The sequence below is a fragment of the Diospyros lotus genome, chromosome 6 (genome assembly GCF_014633365.1).
Source record: "Diospyros lotus cultivar Yz01 chromosome 6, ASM1463336v1, whole genome shotgun sequence".
Lineage (NCBI taxonomy): Eukaryota > Viridiplantae > Streptophyta > Magnoliopsida > Ericales > Ebenaceae > Diospyros > Diospyros lotus.
In genome coordinates, this window is record NC_068343.1 from 14,933,524 (window position 1) to 14,957,408 (window position 23,885).

A 23,885-nucleotide genomic window follows, 5' to 3' on the forward strand; every position below is an offset into this window, starting at 1 on the left:
AACTCGGCCGGTGGCTTCTTGGGCTTGTTCAACACCACAACCAGTGATTTACCCACCAACCAAATGGTTCTGGTTGAGTTCGATTCCTTTTCAAACCCAGAATGGGATCCTCCGCACGAGCATGTTGGGATCAACAACGGCTCGATTTCCTCCGTCGTTACCACTCCTTGGAACGCTAGCTTACACAGCGACGATACAGGATCCGCTTGGATTACATTCAATGCCACTACTAAGAATTTGACTGTGTCTTGGTCCTATGAAGCAACTACCATTCCTAAAGAGAATTCCACTCTTTCTTGTCAACTTGACCTGAAGCGGATTCTGCCCGAGCAGGCAACGGTCGGTTTCTCGGCTGCTACCGGCCAGTACGTAGCGCGACATGTACTCCAATCATGGGAATTCAGTTCAAGTTTAGATATAGAAGAGACGAACCAACAGAATGCGAAAAAGACCAGATTGAAAATTGGTCTAATGGTCCCATTGGGTGCTTTGGTTTTAGGGGCGTTGGTGGCTGCAGCTATAATTTTGTGGCGAAGGAGATCAAGAGCTAAAGCAAAATCAGCAGTACCGGTTAACTCGACATCGATTAATGATGATCTTGAAAGAGGTGCAGGGCCAAGGAGATATTCTTATAGTGATCTTGCCTCGGCTACCAGCAACTTCTCAGAGGAGAGAAAGCTGGGAGAAGGAGGATTTGGTGGTGTTTACAGAGGGTACCTCAAAGACCTCAATATGGAGGTGGCTGTGAAGAAAATCTCAAGGGGTTCTAGACAGGGTAAAAAGGAGTACATAACCGAAGTGAGGGTCATTAGTCATCTGCGACATCGAAATTTGGTGCAGCTTGTGGGCTGGTGCCATGACAAAGGTGAGTTTCTTCTAGTCTATGAGTTTATGCCTAATGGAAGCCTGGATTCCCACCTGTTTGGCAAGAACAGCCCTCCCACTTGGGCTGTGAGGTACAAGATAGGTACTGGGTTAGCCTCAGCATTGCTGTATCTACACGAAGAGTGGGAACAATGTGTTGTTCATAGGGATGTAAAGTCCAGTAATGTAATGTTGGATTCAAGCTTCAATGTCAAGCTTGGAGACTTCGGCTTAGCCCGGCTCATGGACCATGAGGTTGGCCCGCAAACCACGGGGCTGGCTGGAACTTTCGGTTACATGGCGCCTGAATATGTAGGCACCGGAAGGGCCAGCAAAGAATCAGATGTCTACAGCTTTGGAGTGGTTCTATTAGAAATCGCAACTGGGAAAAAATCTCTGGACCCCCGGAACGGTGGTAGCCAAATTGGGCTGGTGGAGTGGGTGTGGGACCTGTATGGAAGTGGGCAGCTGCTTTCGGCTGTTGATGAGAGAATGAATGGGAAGTTTGAGGGGAGGCAAGCAGAATGTTTGATGATTGCTGGGTTGTGGTGTGCTTACCCAGATCGGAGTCGGAGAGCATCCATAAAGCAAGCCATTCAAGTGCTTCATTTTGAGGCTGCGCTGCCCGATCTTCCACCGAAGATGCCCGTTCCCGTTTATGGTGCACCAGCTACAGGCGTATCGGCAAGTAGTTCTAGTGAGCCTTCCATAACTTGTTCGAGCATTGAGCTGGGTCGTTGAACAAATAAAATTTCAACTTACAGCTAGGGATAATCCTCTATTGAAATATATATGATATTGTTTCATAATGCTTAATGTATAGAGATCTATTAGCAAGATATATAAACGTGCGGGGTCATATATAGGTTTATGAAAGCGTTAAGACTTATTAGCAAGAAAGTGTTAAGATTTAATATGTACTTATTATATCATCTTCAATAAAAATTTGGCTTGTAGCTCGATCGATGTTGAAATAAGATGCATAAATGCCAACAGTACTACTGAACTATCTTTACAAATATCATTTATTATAGTGACTGCTTTTGTGCAGGTAAGGCTTGATGATGCACTTTTGGGCTACGCAAGACTGCTACATAACTCTTTAAATTTAAATTGGACACGTATATGTTGAGTCTCTTTACTTCTCAGCAAAAAAAATGGATAAAGATGTTGAACTGATCATGTGTTAAATTCAATTTAATCTTTGAATAGAGATAATATAATACAAGTAGGAGATCCAATCATATATAGGTGTAATTGCTTATGAATATACATAGGCTTAGCCCCCCAAATGAGAGATCATGACTGTGAGATTGTGCCATGACTCATTAACCAGGTTCTTGTGACGTGAGAGTAGATGACCTAGTTACATGATAGTTATAAAAGATCGGAGATGCATATATATCTACTCAGACCAAATCATTAATTCATTAATTTAAGTATGGCTTGTTTATTGGTTTCTACAAGTGATGAAAGAGTCAATTTATTGGAAATAGTGAATTTTTTTTAAAAAATTATATATCAAGGATGTTATTTGTGTATAATTTCCAGCCTAACGATCACAAACACACACAATCACGCACATGCACTGCGCATGAAAGCAAGGCGGTTGTGGGTCTATAGTGCATTTAGTGGGTCAATTATATGTAAAATATGAGTATAATTATATTTTGATCTACTTTGCAATACTTAGATATTACATTTCTAGGTCCAAGGTGAAATCGCTCACTCTAGGCGCCCCCCACACCCGGCTCGACAGGACGTGGGGAGGTTAATCATGGTGACCCAGCCGAACGCAATGGTTAGATCCGAGCTCACCGCGCATAAGGAGCCCCCCTCACTTTAGAGAGAGGTACTTTCACACTGTCGCTTGCGAGACTCGATCCTCGGTCTTGGTCTAAAATTTACCACAAAAGACATTTTGTGCCTTCCTTCTTGACCAACTGGGCTGCCTATGCGGGCTAAATATTACATTTCTATCTTTAAACTAAAGTTTAAGGCAAGCTTAAGAGTGAATTCAGGGATTAAGGTGAGCCAACAAAGATTGAAAGAAGTCAATTTGAGAATTAATGGCTTGATGAGTCGAGAAAGTACTAATTCAAACATAGAAATATTTTGGAACCTCTAAAAGTGACAAATCAAAGTATCATAAAGATATCTCATTTTGCTTAGAGATTCACTTATAAATGGTTGGAGAGATAAGTTAGCGTAATTGAAATATTAATTGGCCCAAAGAATTGAAGTAGAGTACGAACAGAACCTAGGTGTGAGGTTTATTTTTGGCTAAAAATTAATTCTAAACTGGATTTGAATGAAACAGAGGAACTAATAGACTTTAGGCACCCAAAATGAGAATACTAACCAGTTAAGAGGTTAAAATTATAGAAAATTCTTAAAACAGACACAAGTGAACTCTGAAAGTTAAATTTATGTAAGAATATTTTAAGAAATCCCAATAGACTGAAAGGTTTAAAAGTTTAGGGGTGAAATGAAAATTAATAAATACTTGGGTTATAAGGGCAAGGATCTTGAAATATTATGGGTTTAAGTGAAATAAAAGATACCAAGAGGGTCCATGTGAAGGACTTTGAGGTTAAAGTGGAACAATGAGAATCAAGTAGGTAAATGTGTAATTACCCAAAGTCGGGTACATATATATGTATATAGCAGAGAGGTTACCGTGTGGTGTTTGACGGTAAATAAATGTTTAAAAGTAGGTAAAGAAAACAGAGGAAGGAAGAAAAAAAAAAAAAAAAGGAACAAAAGAACAAGAATAAGTGGTCTAAGCGAAGGCTTTATGGCCGGTGACTGGACTTGCTGGAGGAAGGGTCCTCCAGAAGAGTTGTCGAACAGTCTGTGCTAGAAACAAAGGGTGATCTCCAACGAGGTGTTTTCTTCGTTTTTTTTGAAAAGTTTGGACTCCGAATTGCTTGACTTGAGAGGGACGGTTCCTAGATGTCAAGTATATACAAACCCTACATGAGCCAATTTGGGAAAAGATTGAGCCAGAGATTAAATTGGAGCCAGTTTCATTTCTGGCCAGATTTGAGCGAAACAGTGGTGGCTAATTGGGTTTAAACAATTATTATTATTTGATAGTTTAAAAACATATTTATTCAAACACGTTATCAGTTTAAATCATATTCATCTTTTAAGTTTTATATAACTTAAAAGTTAAATAACTTAAAAGTTATGAAAAAAATGAGTAAGCCAAACAACCCTTTAATAGTAGCAAATAAGCTTTTCGCTTGTAAGCTCCTCCTCCGATTGAGCTTAAGGCAAACGGGCTTCAATTTGAAATAATTATAGGTTTATGTTGGGCTTTCTTGACCAAAGTCCTCCGAGCTCAAGCCCATTAGATAACCTGCTGGCGTTGAGCCTAGCTTAAATAAATTATAGCCTAGGGTCTCCATTTAAAGTTCCCTTGGGCGGGCCTAAATCTAAGGTCCACCCTCATATTATATTTGGGCTCCGTCTGGCACAACTTTTGAGAATTTTTTTAAGAGACTTGTGTTGGAAGCCCATTTTTATCCATTTCTTACACAAAACCCCACAAATGTCATCTCAACAAAAATTACGGATGTGGCAATTTTATTTTTTTCTCTAATTATCCCAAAAATCTTTTTACAATGTATACCCGTCCATAGTCCATTCGGCTAATCAACATTTAACAACTTTGGGATAGTCTCTTAAAATTCACCAAAAACTCTCAAATTTTGCTCCAAAAGTTCTGGGCTCTCCCAAATAGCCCAAAGCAGTTACATGTTTTTAACATGAAGGCCCAATTTCCCCCTTTGAAAGCAAGGTTAATGTTTCCTACCCTTCAACCCATTTAAGGCTCTAATCCAACACCATTTTTAACCCAAAATAAAGTCAATTCCAGCACCCAAGTATCTAGCCGAGACCTTTGATGGATAAAATGTTGATTCTTTTACCCCAAATGGAATAAATCAACATGAATATTTAACGATCTTACGTAACATCTTACCAAAGATAATGTCATCATCTAAGCTCTCGAGTCTAATGCATCATTTGTCAAACTTTTACACGCTTGGACTTTTGTCTCTTAACAAAAAATTATAAAAGTCAAATTAGTATTCGAGATCTAATAGAATAAATAAGTTGAGCAGAGCAAGGAAAATGGTAAAAGTAAAGATTTACCTAGATTTAGGATTTTTATAGCAAGATTACCTTACCCAATTATCATTGGGACCTCATTTGAAATGTGACCCTAAGGTATGGTTTGGATAGGGTGTCAGACCTATGCTATTGAGTTATTCCCAAGGCCATGTGCCTAATGGTCAAAGTGTGATGTGTTGTGACGTGGTGAACCTAGATTGTCACTTGGTGGACCTAGATGCTCCCCTAGCATCCTTTATGCTGATCTTTAAAGACCGGTCTATGTGTTACTTTATCATTGATTTATGGATATTACCCTCGTCAAGTCCCAATTAAACCTTTTTTTTCACTAAATATATATAAGATTAGGATGCTTTCAAACCTTTCTATACGTCTCAACTATCATCAAACTCAAAAAAAATCGGCTTTTAGCCATAGATTTTCGTTGCTTAAGCCGGGCATTCTTAATTATTTAGCGACGAATTTTTAAATTCATCCCTAATTAAAGATTAAAAAAATCCTAAATTCATTGTTAAAGCCAGAAATTTAATTGCTAAATTAATCACAAAATCAATTATATTTTGGTTTAAGATAAGAAAAAAATTTCTTAAAAACGAATTAAAATATTCTATCACTATAATAACAAGTGCAACAACATTAATATGGGAAGTTTAGCGCTCAATAACCCAAGCATTTGCGACTTAAGTGCGCGTATCACATGGCTTCCCCCCCCCCCCAAAAAAAAAAAAAAAATGGTGCTTCCCATGCGAATCAAATCCAAAACTTGGGTGACCAAAAGCCCTAACATGGCTCGTTTGGCCATAAAATTATGAATTGAATCAATTATTTATTTGTCCCGAAAAATGGTGCTTCCCATGTGAATCAAATCCATAACTTGGGTGACCAAAAGCCCTAACATGGCTCGTTTGGCCATAAAATTATGAATTGAGTCAATTATTTATTTGTCTGAATTTATTTTTAAATTATTATTTTCTACTTTTTATAAAAAAATCTCAATTTCACTTTCGATTCTTAATCTTACCAATGACCAATCAAATTATTATTAAATTATCAAATGTGAAAAATATTAATTATTTTATTATAAAATAAAAACCCTTTATGTAGAGTTTAGAGACAAAAATTTTTCCATCTCTAAATTCATATGCTTCCATATGTTAGAATATAAATATTAACAATATTTATATTCTAAATGTAAACATCAATTATTTTATATTCTAAAATACTAAGTATTATTGTGCTCATGTTTTATATTCTAAAATATCAATTATTTATATTTTGAAATATTAATTATTTTATTATTGCACATATGCTTTCATTTTTGATTATTTTTATTTTTTGTTCTTTAGTTTTGTACAAACAAAGAGCAAAAAAGAAAAAAATAGAGATGAAAAAAATAGAGGAACTAATAGACTTTAGGCACCAAAATGAGAATACTAACCAGTTAAGAGGTTCAAATTATAGAAAATTCTTAAAACGAACACAAGTGAACTCTGAAGGTTAAATTTATGTAAAAATATTTTAAGAAATCCCAATAGACTGAAAGGCTTAAAAGTTTAGGGGTGAAATGAAAATTAATAAATACTTGGGTTATAAGGGCAAGGATCTTGAAATATTATGGGTTTAAGTGAAATAAAAGATACCAAGAGGTCCATGTGAAGGACTTTGAGGTTAAAGTGAAATAAGGAGAATCAAGTAGGTAAATGTGTAATTACCCAAAGTTGGGTACATATACGTATGGCAGAGAGGTTACTGTGTGGTGTTTGACGGTAAATAAGGTAAAGAAAACAGAGGAAGGAAGGAAGAAAGAAAAAAAAAAAAAAAAGGAACAAAAGAAGAAGAATAAGTGGTCTAAGACAAGGCTTCATTGCCCGTGACTGGACTTTCTGGAGGAAGGGTCCTCCAGAAGAGTTATCGAACAATCTGTGCTAGAAACATATGATGAACTCCAACATGATGTTTTCTTCGTTTTTTATTTGACAAGTTTGGACTCCGAATTGCTTGACTTGAGGGGACAGTTCCTAGATGTCTAGTATAAACCCTACAAGAGCCAATTTGGGAAAAAGATTGAGCCGGAGATTAAATTGGAGCCAGTTTCATTTCTGGCCAGAATTGCGCGAAACAGTGGTGCCTAATTCAAGCTTTTTTGATGAGTTTAAACAGTTATTATTTGATAATTTAAAAGCACTTTTATACAAACACATTATTAGCTTAAATATTACTCATCTTTTAAGTTTTATACAACTTAAAAGTTAAATAGCTTGAAAGCTATGAAAAAAAGGGGTAAGGCAAACACCCCCTTAACAGTAGTGTTGTTTGTGATACTAAACATCCCAAGGATATGATGATCATGTGGGCCACTTTTGTGTGGATACAACCCAATGTGCAGGTCACCAAATAGAGAAGCAAGCCCAAAGGGTCTTTGAGGAGGCAGGGCCAATTTTGGCCCAGCAGCTCAGGCCCAAATTGAAGCCCAGCTCGGCCAGCCCTCTCCCAGGTATATAATACTTGTTTCTCGTTTTGTGACCTACTTCTTCTCTGGCCGTTTGCGACTCCGTCCAAAACCCTAGCTTATCCTCTCCTCCTATCTCGCCATTTCTATCTTCTCCGAAAGCCTGGTTCCTTTATCCTCCTTTGACGGATTTTTTGCTGGTTTCGGTTTATCTCTTGATGGCTATAAAACCTATGTGGGTTCGATGGGACGAGAGTGTGAAAAACAAGAGAAACCTAGTTGAACTCGTTGGGTCTCTGTGTGAACCATTTCTGTGTGATCTTCTTGCTGTGTGCTGGTACCGAGCTGGGCTGATTGGACTTCGATTTGGGAGAGCTTCTCGTTGGTTCGCTGTAGGTGATGATATACAGATCTGAGCCTTGAATAAGCTGTAACCTTCATTGGTATTTTTCAAAAGGGAAGTTTAACTTTCTGTTCTTGTGTTTGTTGCTATCACTTGTGATTCGATTTGTTCGCTACTAACAGAAAGTGTTCTGGCTTTGTGCGAGATTTTTTTCCCAACAAGTAGTAAATAAGCTTTTCGCTTGTAAGCTCCTCCTCTGATTGAGCTTTAAGGCAAACGGGCTTCAATTTGAAATAATTATTATATGCATAGGTCTATGTTGGGCTTTCTTGACCAAAGTCCTCCAAGCTCTAGCCCATTAAAGTGCTAGCCTAGCTTAAATAAATTATAGCCTAGGGTCTCCATTTAAAGTTCCCTTGGGCAGGCCTAAATCTAAGGTCCACCCTTTTCTTAAATTTGGGCTTCGTCTGGCACAACTTTTGAGAAATTTTTTAAGAAACTCGTGTTCAAAGCCCATTTTTATCCATTTCTTACACAAGAACCCCACAAATGTCATCTCAACAAAAATTACGAATGTGGCAATTTTATTTTTTTTCTCTAATTATCCCAAAAATCTTTTTACAATGTATGCCCGTCCATAGTCCATTCGGCTAATCAACATTTAACAACTTTGGGATAGTCTCTTAAAATTCACCAAAAACTCTCAAATTTTGCTCCAAAAGTTCTGGGCCCTCTTAAATAGCCCAAAACAGTGACATGTTTTTAACATGAAGGCTCAATTTCCCCCCTTGAAAGCAAGGATAATGTTTCCTACCCTTCAACCAATTTAAGGCTCTAATCCGACACCATTTTTAACCCAAAAATAAAGTCAATTCCAGCCCCCAAGGATCTAGCCAAGACCTTTGATGGATAAAATGTTGATTCTTTTACCCCCAAAAGAGTAAGTCAACATGAATATTTAAGGATCTTACGAAAGATAATTCCATCATCCAAGGTCTCGGGTCTAATGCATCACTTGTCAAACTCTTACACACTCCGGCTTTTGTCCCTTAATGGTAAATTTTGATGGTCAAATTAGTATTCGAGATTTAATAAAATAAACAATTTGAGTAGAGTAACGAATATGGTAGAAGTAAAGACTTACCTGTTTCTACAGAATTTAGAGCTTATATAATCAGGGTACAAATTACCCGACTCAATTTTGTTGGAACCTCATTTGGAATGAGACCCTAAGGTATGGTTTGGATGCACTGTGTGACTTATACTATTAAGTTATTCCAAGGCCATGCACCTAATGGTCAGAGTGTGATGTGTTGTCACATGGTGAATTTAGATGCATCCTTAGGATCCTTTATCTTGGTCTTTTAAGCTACGTGATACTTTATTCATGAATTCTTATCAAGTCCCAACTAAATATTTTTTATCACCAAATATATATAAGATGCTCTCAAACCTTCCTATACGTCTCAGCTATCATCAAACACTACAGAAAAAATTGACTTTTTCGCGACGGATATTCATTGCTTAAGCAGGTATTACTAATTACTTAGCCGTGAATTTTTAAATTCGTCCCTAATTAAAGATGAAAAAAAATCCTAAATCTGTCACTAAAGTCAAAAAATCAATTGCTAAATTAATCACAAAATCGATTAAATTTTGATTTTAGATAGAAAAAAATTCTTAGAGATGAATTAAAATATTCCATCGCTATATGAATTAAAATATTATTTAGAGCCGAAATAATCTGTCGCTAAATTTTGTATTTTTATTTAATTTCTTTTTTATTTTTTAGCGACGAGATTGCCCCGTCGCTAAATTTTGGATTTTGGATTTTTATTTTTTTTTATTTTTTATTTTTTAGCGACAGGTGTGACCTATCACTAAATTTTGTATTTTTTATTTATTTTATTTTTATATTTTAGCGACGGGGTTGCCTCGTCACTAAATTTTGTATTTTTTAGGAACGGGGGTTGCCCCATAGCTAAATTTTGGATTTTTATTTTTTTATTTTTTATTTTTTATTTTTTAGTCACAGGTGTGACCCCGTTACTAAATTTTATAATTTTTTATTTATTTTATTTTTATTTTTTAACGAGAGTGGTTGCATTGTCACAAAATTTTGTATTTTTATTATTTTTTTATTTTTTAGCAACGGGTTTTCCCGTCGCTAAATTTTAAATTTTTATTTTTATTTTTTTAGCAACGAGTATGACCTCGTCACTAAATTTTATATTTTTTATTTTTTTTATTTTTATTTTTTTGCGATGGACATTGCCCCGTCGCTAAATTTTGTATTTTTATTTAATTTATTTTTAATTTTTAGCAATAGGGATTGCCTCATCGCTAAATTTTAATTTATTTTTGAATTAAATTAATATTATTTAGCGACAGAATATTCCGTCGCTAAATAATAAAAAAATAATAATAAAATAAAATATATAATTAATAATTAAAAATTAAATTTTATTTGAGTACCTCGTTGCTAAATAATTAAAAAATTTAAATAAAAATTAAAATTTTATAGTATTAAATCCATATTTTATGTCTTTTATTTACAAACCGAAATATGTAAATTGATATGATATTGTAAAATTTATAAGAACAAAAATGTATTAAACTAATTTTTAATCAAATAAAATTTAAATATTTAAGAGATTAATTAATTACAACATTTAAGTGGTACATTAATTGACTTAAAAATTTTCAATATTTATTTTTTTAAGTTTTAATTTATGAATTTAAAAGATTTAAAATAAAATTAAAATGACTGCAGCTAAATTTAGTATATAATTAATATGTGCAGTTTATACAATGAGATACCTTGCAGCTCGGACAATTGCGCGCGCGCGCGCTCACACAAGGGACTTGAGATAGAAACCAAGGGAAAAAGAGGTTGCGCTGGGGGATTAATTCCAGCATACACGTGGCGGGTTAAGGGGGCACCGCTTGGCGTGTAGAGGTGCGCACACGTGTTCGTCCATGGGATTAATTAATTTTTTTTAAAATAAAAGTCAGCGACAAAATTATTTTCGTCACTAATTAGCGACGAAAATTTCTCCGTCACTGATTCAAATTTATTTTAATGTTTAATTTTTTATTATGTATTAGCGATAGAAAATTCCTTTGCTGAATAACGACAGAATTTTTTGTTGTTGAAATAATTTTAAATTTTTTATTTTTTAATCAGCGATGGAAATTTTCGTCGCTGATTCTGTCGCTAATTTGACCCATCACAAAATTTGTCACTAAAATACTTTTTTAAGGACGGATTTTTTTGTCGCTAAATGTCATTTTTCTTATAGTGGGTGCCAAAAGTGAAGAGGGTTTTAAAGTGAGGAAGGGGATCAATGCAAAGAAGGGTCGAGATATACGAAGAAATAGCAGAAAATACGGTGAAAACAGAAAGGCAATAACAAAAGAAAATGAAAACAGAGACTCACCGTGGATTTGATCGGTGGCACGACGAAAAGGCGTTGAAAATACGGTGAGCCACTGCGACAAATAAGATTGATCTGATCGACGAAACGATGGAGACACGATAACACGCACACCAGAACAAAAAGAAATAAGAGAAAAATGTATTTACTTGAGCTTGAAAAGAGAGATCAAAGATGGAACGGCGTGGGAAAAATAGAGGTGATGATGGCGGCGACAATCGACGAAGACAATGTTAGCAATGAGAGAGGGAACGAAAAAGTAAGAGAGAGAGGGGTATTTGGGTGAGAGGAGAGTGCGAGAACGACGATGACAATCGACGGGATAATACTAGAGAAAACAGAAAGGGTTCAAATGAGATATAAGAGTTTTGAAGGAAGAAGGCCAACAATAGACGAAGACAAGTCAACCTTATCTCGGTCGGCCTTTTATTATTATTATTATTATTATTATTATTATTATTATTATTATTATTTATTTATTTATTTATTTAAGAATAGAAACGAAATTTGCACAAAAAATATTCCCACTTCAATATTCTAAGCTACTTAAAAGGGTTTTATTTTCCCTAATTCCCTTCTAATTTATTCTTGAAAATTCATTGTGTTCCAAATATAAAAAAATCCTTTGGCTTTGGAACTAATTTTTAATCTTATTTTCTTGCACAACATTAATCCAAAATTCATATTCTAAGACTTGATCCATGCAAGTTGGCTTAATCATTAGATATGAATGCCAGATTGTAAAACATATAGTCCTTACACCTTGACTTGGTTCTCCAATTATTTGATTTATTGGATGATCTTGTATAAATTTATAATTTTTGGGAAGCATACCTAAATTATCCTCGTCTTAGAGAGACAATTTTATCATATAATTCTTTTAGCTTTCTTTCTAAGGATTTGAATATTTTTATCATTTGAAAACAGAAGCACAACCAAATAATTCTAGAGAAATTTTCTACTACAATATATAATGTTTTTCACCCAAACTTCTAGTTTGTGTGGGTTCAAATAGATCTAAGTGTAAAAGTTATAAATGCTTATCGATTGATATTTCACTCATAAATTTAGGCTCTACTTTGCTTACTTTAATAGTAAGCATCATAGAAATTTCTTCATTGATTTTCATTTTAGGAAGCCCGATAACTAGATCAAAATTTTCTTGATTAGGTTTGAATTTTCTTAGCCTAATATATCTTTTATGCCACAAATAGAATATTTTCATTCTTTACTATTAGGCATTATTTCTAGAAGGTAATATACCTTCTTTCTTTGGGAGTGAGATCTATAGATCTCTCCCATTAGTCATGTGCGGTAAGCATTCACTATTCATATACAATTTGTTTTCCATTATGGTCCTCACGCACATCTACATATTTGATAAGATCACGTTTTAAGTTTAGACATTCATCTATAGATGGGTCTCTTGAATCTTTCTTCATTGGAATCAAATGATTTAATTATTCTTGATGAATGTGGATGAGGAGCAACATTTAAAATTTTATGATCTAACCCATTCATTATTTGTATTACCCCTTTGGGTATCCACATTTGTACTATGTTGTTTATCTTAGTTTTGGGGTCTCCATGTAAGTTATTTCCATTCTCTCTTTAAGTGTTTTGTATCTTGGTTTGGGTTTTGAAATTTTCTTTTAAATTAATATGGCTAAACTTTTTTCTATGGCTTTCTTTTCTACTAATAATTTATCATTTTGAGTTTTAAATATTTTTTTTTCTTCTTCAAGATTAATTAATTGATCTTTTAATTTATCTTCATTTTCTTTCTTGAATTCTTGTGATTTTTCTTTTAAATTCTTTATTTCACTCTTTAATTTTTTATTTTTTTTTATGATTCTTTTTTATTGTTTTTACTTTTTTCTTAATAGATATATATTTTATATATAGTTCTTCGTATACGTTTTGTAATTCTTCTAACTCTAAGTTATCTTTCTCTTCTTCATCTTTTTCTATAACCATAAAACATTTCTCTTCATTTACTCTTAGAGTTGAGATTTTATTATTTTTCTTATTCTTGATGTTTTCATTTATTTTACTTAATATTAATTCATGAGTTAGAAGTGTTCCTATTAATTCTTCTATTTTTAATTCTTTTAAATTTTTAGCTTGAGAAATAATAGTTACTAAAAGCTGCCAATCTATTATTAGAGATCTAAGAATTTTCTTAATTTGATCTTCTTCTGAAATTATTTTTCCTAACATTTTAAGATTGTTTATAATCTTTTAGAATCTACCATTCATATCACTAATATTTTCATTTTGAAATAGTTCAAATTCTTCATATTGTGACATTAAGAGATTAATCTTAGTATCTTTTACTTGATCGATACCTTCATATACTACTTCTAATTTTCTCCAAATTTCATGTGATGTAAAACAAGTAGATAATTTTTCATATTCACTAGGAAGGATGGAACAAAAAATTATATATTTAGCTTTATGATCCATTTGGTATTTTTTAATATCTTATTTGGTCAATTTATCTTCTTTAGTTGAAGTTGTGACAAAACCATCTCTAACTATTTTATACAAATAATAATCTATTAAAAATAAATATGATTCTATCCTCAATTTTCAATAAGAAAAATTTGTGCCATCAAAGAATGGTGGTTTAGAGGGTGAGGGTCCTTCGGCTATAGCTTGGTTTAAGAATGCGAGCATCTAGATCTCTTCTAAATTAAAGTGTAAACTAAGAATTTAACTATTTTAGAAGACTTCTCTGATACCAATTGTTGGTCCCTCAGGGTGTAATACCCAAGAAATTTGGATTAGTTGAAAATAAGTGTTTTATTAGAAAAATAAAATTTCGAGAAAGATTGGTATCTAAATAACCCAAAAAATTAACAGAATCGACTACAGGGAATGCCCTAGAGCCGAGATACCAAAGGAAAATAATATGGCCGTGATGAGTATTTCGAGGCATAATTTATAGCATCAAAAAGAAATGAGATCGGGAACAGTTTTCGGTACAGTTAAAATGCGATTGCCAATTAGGTTGCAATACCAAATTGTTATAGACGACTTCTGGGAAGTCAACGGAAACTTGAGGGGGCTTCGATTTTTTATAAAGAACAACCCTTCAATGGTTTTAGGAAGAAACGAAAAGGGTTAGGGTTAAAATGAAGATTCGGCCTTAAATGTAGTTTTTTTTTTAAATTGTCAAAGAGAGGTCAAAATGATGTTTTTTTCAGAATCTTTGAGGTTAAACGGATATTTTAGGACTTGAGGGGCTTAAATGCAATATTGGAAAGTTCAGAAGCTAAGTAAAAAGGGCCAAAAAGGTAAAGATCAAAAGTTGAAGGGCTAAAGTGCAAAAAACTCAAAAATGACAGCATGGGGAAATCTGACTAGCGCATGGCCGGTCGGCCATGGCCGATTTTGTCCATGGGGTTACACGAGGCATGGTCAGGGGAAGCTTTTTTATAAAGGTAGATCCGACAAAGGCCATCGAGGTGGCCGAAAAGTCGGAAAAAAACGATCGAAAGTTTGGTCATTTGGTCGAAGCTTGCAAGTGATGATTTGGTTGGCCAGGGTTGCTTCCAGGCCAATCTAAAGGAGGTGGAGACTCCTAAGGCAATGGGTTGCTCGACCAAGGGCATTTGGATGCCTAAAAATGCCTATAAATAGTCATTCATGTGGCCGAAAATTTACAAAAAATGAAGCTTCAAATTAACCCCCTTATCGAACGAATTGACATTCCAAACCAAAGGGATTTTATTGCCCATAGCTTAAAGATGATATCTGGAGAAAATCAAGCATTTTCATTGAAGTTTGATGGGGTTTCGAAGGCTCGCCGGAGAAGGTGACAGACACCTTAGCCGAGAGTTCTAGTGGCCAGGTGACGGCCCTCCCGAGCTCATTTCGAGGCACAAGAGGTGCCATGTTGATGGAATGAGGAAGAAGAAGAGGTTGGTGGAGCAATTGGCTGTCGTCGAAAAAAATTAGCCTAAGAAAACGACCGGCGCGTGCCGGTCACGCGTGAGTCTCCACGTGCCACCACTCGCCCTAGGCGCATGTAGGCGCGTGCAGGCGTGTGCGGGCGCATGGCTGGGCCAAAAAATGATAGAAAAAAAGAGAAAAATATTTTATGGAAGTCTGTGCAGAAAGATTTGGGTTTGGGCTTCCTGATGTCTCAATTTTTGCATCAAAGAGCCTCGTTTTGCATGAAAACGCAACATCCGGGTAAGTTCAGTATTTTTCTCTTAAAGTTCATAGTTTATTATGAATTGTTGTGAAAATAGATTTGAGAAAATAGTCTCGATGGTATTTATTGGGATTTTTAGAAGAAAACAAATGGAAGAAAATAAAGAAAAAATGAAATAAATTGGATTATGGAGATATTTAGTGATTAAATATGCTTTTATGGTTGTTGTGCTTGAGGAATGGAGATTGGTGCAACTTTTGAGAGTTGGCACGAAAGTCGAGGTCGGGCATGCATATCAAGGCAGTTTGCACGTTTTTTGAGGTATCCCAATAATTGTGAAAAGTGAGTAGTTTTATCCTAAACTTGATTTTGTGAGTGGTTTTCTCACAAGAACTTATATTTATGATATAATCGTTATATATGCATGCTACTTATGAATGCAATATTCTTTTTGTCATATTGTATGGAAAGTAGTGATAATTGCATGGCACAATATTATTGTCAATTAATATTTGTGCATGGGAATGGGATGTCGCCCCCAGATTGTAGCCGTAATTCCCCTAGGGCAGTGATGGAATAATGTTGGGCTTATCCTACAGAGGTTCAGGATTTGCTTAGGATTCCGTGCTGAGTTGGTAGGCCTAGGAAGTTACATTAAGGAAAAATGTTGTTCATGTTATTGCATCATGCATTCATATATATATGTTTTTGGACTCTCACTAGAATTCTAATGGGTTATACCCCTATAACATTCAATGTTCCAATTGAGACTTGTAGCTTAGGCAAGGAGCTAGTTGAGATATAACGGCACGTGATGGTGTGGTCGATGGATTCAACAGGAAGTCCCAAAAATTTGTCTATCTGGTTACGTTTTAGCTTAGGCTTTAATGAGTTGAGATATAACAATCTATTTATGTATTTCAGTATTGAGAATATGATATAATATATGGTATGTGTAATATCCTCAAATTTTGAAAATATTAATAAAAGAATAAATTAAATTAATTTAAATTAATTAAATTAATGTTTTAATTTGAGGCGGTGTGCGTGTGTTGTAGATCAAAAAAAAAAAAAAAACAAAGAGAGAGAGATATTTTTCTCTCACATGGAAGCTTCTGGCCGAATGGAGAAATCAGAGGAAAGAAACAGAGAGTGAGACATAGAGGGAGCGAGCAGAGAGAGAGCTCGCGAGAGATTGCAAAGGAGAGAGCTGATGCGAGAGAGGGAGAGAGAGACGAGGTGCAAGGTGGCCATGGAAGCTGCCGAGTGAAGCTCGGCCATGGCAGTCGAGTGAACTAGTAGCAGCGACAAGCTTCTTCCCCTTCTCCTCTACCTTGAATTGCTGTTATAGTGGGTAAATAGGGTCCAAGGTGAGTGTCAATTACTGTTGCACAGTGAAGCTAACTGTAACTATATAATATATATATATATTTATATATATTGAGCACAGTGAGTACACCGTGGGTGGGTGTATTTGGCTTTTGGGCTGTGAGTGTAGCGTTGTATGCGTGTGTTCAGTGTGTTCAGAGCCAAAGCAGAGGTCCTTGGCCGAGAGTGAGCAGGTCCCTTTTTCCTTCCTTGTTGCTCCTCCAATGTTTCTGAGTATATATATATATATATATATGTGCAGTGGGTGGCATCGGTTTCGTGGGTGAAAGAATTTACTGGTGAGCAGGTGTGTGATTACCCAAGTGTTTGAGGTTTGAGGTAGTGTAGCCATGAGTGTAAGGAGCTTTGTAAGTGTGTAAATGTGTAGGGGCAGTGAGGAGGAGCTTTGGTTGGGGGTAGAAGATGCTCCACAGTGAAGGTGTGTGAGTGTAATACCGTGTGTGTGTTCACTGGGTGTGTTTTGTTTTATATTAATATTGTTATTGTTAAAGTTATTGTTATTGTAAAGATAAGATTAATAGTAGTAAATAATAATTTTTATTGTTAGCTCCTGGTGATGCTCTCGCTGGAGATGGAAGGTGACCCATGTATATTTAATAGTGTATATTAAGTGTTTATATATAGATATAAACAATAGTAAATAATATATATATTTGTATATTAAGTGAGTTTGTGGTGAATTCCTTGTGAGCTAATTAAGTGAGCTTGCTGTGTCAGTGCGTGTCTAAAACACTAGAGGAAATGACCTTGGATCATGTGTGCAAAGGAAAAATAATAGAATTTTGGGAGTTTTCGGCAAAGGAAGTGATCAGGTATGTGGATAAAAATTAGTAGAGCGTGATATGTTTAAATTATAAATTTTTCGTGATTAAAATTAATTAATTTGGGTCCCGGTTGTGTTATTTGTTAGGAAATGATTTAATTTGCATCGAGAGCTCGAGTGAGATCAAAATCAGCTGGTTTCAGGCAAGCTCCTCACCCTCTCCTCGTGTTCTTCAATTCCTGTGAAAGACCCCTTGATTTCCTGTATTTTATCTTCTCCCTTACTCTAATTCGGCACCTCGCCTTATTTGTTGAGTTATTATTCAGTGTTTTAAGTTAAATTAAATCTGAGACATCTAGAGTTTTATTTGTTGTGTGCCTACGGGGGTTTGTACCGCCCCCACACCTTTCGGGAATGATGCTGAACCAGTTTGGGGACTAGGTTCCTAGACGTGAGGGTTTATTTACGATTTTATTGGGTTTTCTTACAGTTTTTCTCATATTTATTTATGGTTCGGTTAGAGTTATGGAGCAGTGGGCCAGGGGTCGGTTGTTAGTGACGTTGGGGTAGACTATGGTACGACCCTGAAGTGGACCGTCGGGTGGACACCCCTAGTCACTGGCCGTTGACCGGTGCCGGGCATTGCTGACTAACTCTGCCGGTATGTGATTTACTGCATGAGTAGATACATCGTATTACTGTTCATGATTTGATATGCACATGGGTACGGGATGCATGTTGGGATATTCATTTATTGAGTATGCTTGGACACGGACATTCTAGCTTGATTAGGTTGCATCCAGTGCGGCATATGCATGGCGTGTGGTTTACTATGTGAGCGGAGCATGGCCTGATGCCTGGATGTATGGGCGCCTTGTATCACGTTGATGCTCACTACGCCATTGTATTTTTATGTGCATTGCATGGCTACTGGTAGTTATTAGTTCTCGGACGGGAGTACCGTTCCGAGGGAGCCTATGGCTCGGTTGTCGGGAGTACCGACGGATATGGGTGACGGGAGTACCGACCCGGGATTGCGCGCGCAGGTTTGTGGAGATATTTGTTGCCTTTCAGGGCAGCGACAGGTTGGTATGGGACTTGGGTGCCAAGTGTCTTATGTGGGCCCCAATGACTGGTATGTGCTTTTATTTTGTTATGCTATTGAGCTGTTGTGTTGTAGTGTCTCATGGTTTGTGTGTACCTGGGGGTTTATTCTGGGGTGAGATTTCTGGTTTTGTGTAGCATTCTGCCTTTTCTTCCTTCACTACAAAAAAAATCAGTTTTAGTGACTGAAAAATCCGTCACTAAAAACATAAAATCCGTCACTAAATTTTTCTGTGACGGGGTAAAATCCGTCACTAAAAGGGGCGTGACAGAATTTTAGTGACGGGGTGAGTGCTACCCGTCGCAGATCTGTGACGGGATAGCAATTCCGTCACAGATTTGTGACGGGACACCCGTCACAGATCTGTGACGGGGCAGTAGTACCTGTCACAGATCTGTGACGGGGCAGTTCCACCCGTCACAGATCTATGACGGGGGAAGTGCTGCCCGTCACAAATCTGTGACGGGGAAATAGTGCCCGTCACAGATCTGTGATGGGTAAGTACTGCCCGTCACAGATTTGTGACGGGGATTCCCGTCACAAATCTGTGACGGGGAACTGTCCGTCACAAATCTGTGACGGATATGACAAGCCGTCACAGATCTGTGACGGGAAGTACTGCCCCGTCACAGATTTGTGACGGGCGCTACCCATCACAAACACTCTTAAAATAAAAAAAATAATAAAAACAAACAATCTGTGGCGGGTAGTACCCCCGTCACAGATCTGCGACGGGAGTACCCGTTACAAATATTCTTAAATATAAAAAAAATAATATTAAATAAAAAATTTTATTTAAAAATAATAAAATTAATATGATCAATCTGCGACGGGACAGCCATCGCAGATATTTTTTAAATAAAAAATAATAATTTTGAAAAAAAATATTAAATTAATATTAATATTTTAAATCAATAATATATTTTTATGAAATTAATATATTTTTAATTTCAAAAAATATATTTTTAATTTTTAAATTTATAAAATTAAAATTTATATTTATTAAAATTAATATTTTCTTTTATAAGAATAAAAAAATTTAAAATAACAAGAATTTTTTTAAAATTTTAAATAAAATATTAAAAATAACATTAAATAAAATTAATATTACCCACATTCACATTAAAAATAAAACAAATTTAACATTAATTTTTTAAATAGAATTATCTAATTTATTTCATATGTTAGTTTTAAAATTTTTAATTAAAATTTTATTTATTATTTATTATTTTTTATATTTTAAATAGAATTCTTTTATATTTTTAATAGAATTTTTTTAATTTTTTAATGTATACACATAAATATTTTCTTATGACAATAAGAAAATGTTAAGTTTATTTTTAGTATATAAACTTAAAATATTTTATTAAGTTTATTTTTAGTATATATTTTTAGTATATAAACTTAAAATATTAAGAAAATATTTTTAGTATATAAACTTAATATTTTTAGAAAATATTAAGTTTCTTAAAATATATGCTTTCTTAAATAGTAAGTTTATTTTTAGTATATAATTTTTTACGTATTTTATTTAAAATTACAATATTTTTCATTAAAAATATATCTAAACTTAAAAATAAAAAAATAAACATTATTTACACATGCACGAGTTTCCTAGTCCAATTATTACATATCAAAATAACTAAATAATTAATTAGTTGTAGTTTAATTATTTAATTAAGCATTACAAATAATATAAATAATTAAACTAAAACTAAACTAATTAATATAAAAATAAATTGCGAAACTAACACAAAAATAATAACTACAAATAAACTAACACAAAAATAAAATAACTACAACTAAACTAACACAAATAAATTATAATTAAACTAACAGAATATAATTAAAACTAAAACAAAATAAAAAACATAAAATACTTAGCTTGAGAGCACCGAAGATAACTGAAGAAGAAGAAGAACCAAGAAGACTGTGAAGAACCAAGGAGACAAAGAGACTGTGAAGAAGAAGAAGAACCAAGGAAACTGTGAAGAAGAAGAAAAATCGAGACAGTGAGAGAAATGGAGGGGGGGCCGTTCAAAGGTGTGGAGGAAGAATGGGAGGGAAAGGGAGGCGGGGGTTATTTTAAAGGAACGATTGTGACGGGACGTCAGTCCCCGTCACAGAACTGTGACGGGGTGTCAGTCCCGTCGCAGTTTTGCGACGGGGCGTCAGTCCCCGTCACAGAACTGTGACGGGGCGTCAGTCCCGTCGCAGAACTGCGACGGGATTGACATGTCCCGTCGCAATTCTGTGACGGGGCGTCAGTCCCGTCGCAGAACTGCGACGGAATATCAGTCCCGTCGCAGTTTTGTGACGGGAAACCTCGCTCCCGTCACTGATTTGCGACGGGAGATTATTTTTCGTCACTATTTTGTGACGGGATACACTATCCCATCACTGATTTGAGACGGAAATAGATATCCCGTCACAATTTTGTGATGGTAATTTCAGACCGTCACTAAACCACTTTAGTGACGGCTTTCCATCACTAAACCCGTCACAAATTAGTGACGGGAGCATCCCCGTCACAAAACCCGTCACTAAAACTGATTTTTCTTGTAGTGCTTCATGCTTGCTGAGTCTCTCGACTCACTTTGCTTTCCATCATTCCAGGTAGTGCCAGCATTGGTCCGAGCAAGGGAGTTAGCAGCAGAGTTGGTATGGTGTACAGGCAGTCCTGTCAATCCCTGTCAACTCTGATGGTTGTGTAGGGTCTATTCTCTTATTTTCGTACTGTGCCAGGTCTTTCCTCGAGTCTTGTGTATGTCGGCACAGGAGTTCATATTCTTTTACTTATCTTGTGACCGTTGTGCTAGCGGGTTACCCGTAGTGCAAGCATGTGTTTAACTTCGCTTCCGTTGCTCTCATTTTTAAGTATGCATGCCAGGGTGGTCTTGGTCTCGTGATTCATTATTTTTTTCCCTTCCGTAAGTGCTCCAGTTCGGATAGTCCGGGCCGCTGGGATATCCGGGCGGGGGTGCTTACAGTACGGATTCTTTATGATATAATATAAAGTGAATTCAGGTATGTACCATATCAGGTTTCGATTATCGCTTCTGTATATTGTGAATGATTTGCTGGGGGTTTTGTTTGGAATTCGGTACTTAAGGTTTAAGTTATGTACCGAGAAAGAAAGACAAATTAATTTATGTATATTTTGGGACCTAGTATAGTGACACACTAGGTATGAGAAAAGCGGGGTGTTACACAGGGAATGGCCACTTAAGAGGGGGTGAATTGAGTGATTAAAATTTTCTCAATTTTAATAAATATTTTTTATTAATGATTTTATTGAAAAATATATATTTGATAAATTTAATAAATTATATTTGAGATTAGTAATAAACGTAAGTCACAAGATATAACAAAAATAAATACAATGAGACACAATACAATTTATAGTAAACGTGTCTTTACACACACCTAGTCCACTCTCCCAATGTCTAACCACCCTTGGGGTTCCACTAAAATAATTTCACCAAGATTTTCACACTAACTCACCTTGGAAACTAGATACATACCTAGATTACAACGGGTTATAGGCAACCACTATGCTAAGGTTTTCTTCCTAATTTACCTTAAAAACTAGATTCACTTAGATTTTAATGGTTCTAGAAAACCTATACAATTCACAATAGTAATTTAAATGTTACAAATATTTTCTCCACACTTAGACACAAATAAGCAATTAAAAACAAATTATACAAGGCAATAATATTTAAATAAATAAATTTATAATCTCAAATGGAGAAGTTCAGAATTGCCGTAAAAGACTTGAAGAACTTTTCTCCTCTTGTCTTGTGACTCTTTGGTAAATGTGCAATAATATTTCGAGAGCTTTGGATTATTTGGATGCTTTGCTTAAGAGCGTTTGAGAGTTTTCAGGTACTTTGGATATGCAATGAAAGTACTTGAATTCTCAAAAAATGAGTTTGGGGGGTGTTTATAAGTATTTTAGCTACTAAAGTAAGGGTTAATATGAAGTTTGAAATTTAAAAAATGTTTAAACTTTCTCAAACAATAAGAAAATATATCTCATATTTAATTCAAAATAAATTTATTTTTTACATGAGAAATCAAGATTTGAAAATTCAAATATAAACTTTTGAGATATAAATGATTAAAACAAGAAAACATGTCTAAAAACAATCTCCTTTAATTCAAAATAAATTTACTTTTTATATGAGTAAGAGAAAACACATTTTTATGAATTGCTTAATTAGTTAATTTTTTTACTATCATATTATTAGAGTGTGTTTGATTGCACATATTTATCATAGAAAATGCGTAATTATTATAATATTTTCTATGAAAATAAACAAACACTCTTAACTTTTTTATGGAAAAATGTGTATAGTACAAGCATTTAAAATTTCTTTTTATGGAATTTATTTTTATGCGTATAACACTATCACCAAGATACAAAAAAATAAGATTGAATGCTTTTTCCCTTACCTTAGCAGCTCTTATGAGCTGTTCTACTGTCCATTTCTCTTCGTTGGATTCAAGTGCAAAAAGCACTTTATGATGAGATCGAGAGTAGGACTCTCATCTTTTTCTTCCAACTACCGAAATCGCTTTTACCATCGAATGTACCGATTTCAAATCGGGTTAATATCATATTCGCTTTGCACGAAGGTACCCTAGGAAACCCTAGACACTGACTAGACTCACTCAGCAAAAAATAATAGACCGACGAGAGACTTATAGTAAACCCTAGGAATCTAAGAAAGACAACACCACACCAGTAAACCCTAACCAAGACAAACCTCAGTCGAAGGTACTGCGAGTATAAAAGGCTCTGATACCACTGTTGGGATGAGTTGTAAGCTTAACCCTAATCAACCCTTATAAACTCAAATAAAAGCAACCAATTTCTTACAAAAAAGAATGGACAAAAACATACACAAACACAAAACAAATTAACGATATCAACATAAGAGATTTACTGTGGTTCACCCGTTAAAGAGGGCTACGTTCACGTTGAACTCCGAAAAAGAGAGTTCACTGCACTATAGGGATAAAAAATTTACAGCCACCGATTACAAACCTCAAAAACAACTCTCTGATCTCACTGTACAAAAATAATTCCTCAGAAATTTAACGCCACCCCATAACCACAATCAAATGTTAGAGGATTACAACTTAGAGAATAGAACAAAATAGAACATCGAAACAGAGAGAATGAGAACAAGAGAATGATCAGAACAAACCCTAGATGCAACGGATA

At 35.1% G+C, this 23,885-nt stretch overlaps 1 protein-coding gene across 3 annotated transcripts in view; it reads left to right on the plus strand.

Annotated features, from left to right (window-relative positions):
• The window catches only part of LOC127804981 (L-type lectin-domain containing receptor kinase IX.1-like), a 57,525-nt gene that overhangs the window by 27,931 nt on the left and 5,709 nt on the right, over positions 1-23,885 (plus strand). Inside the window, exon 2 of one of the 3 annotated variants that reach the window (XM_052342121.1) lies at positions 608-717. The exons of 1 other annotated variant lie outside the window; for it this stretch is intronic. In XM_052342121.1, coding sequence (XP_052198081.1) covers positions 608-717 — 110 coding nt within the window. Of the gene's footprint in view, positions 1-607; positions 1,820-23,885 lie in introns of those variants that run through there. One more of the 3 variants, XM_052342122.1, reaches the window with a different exon arrangement.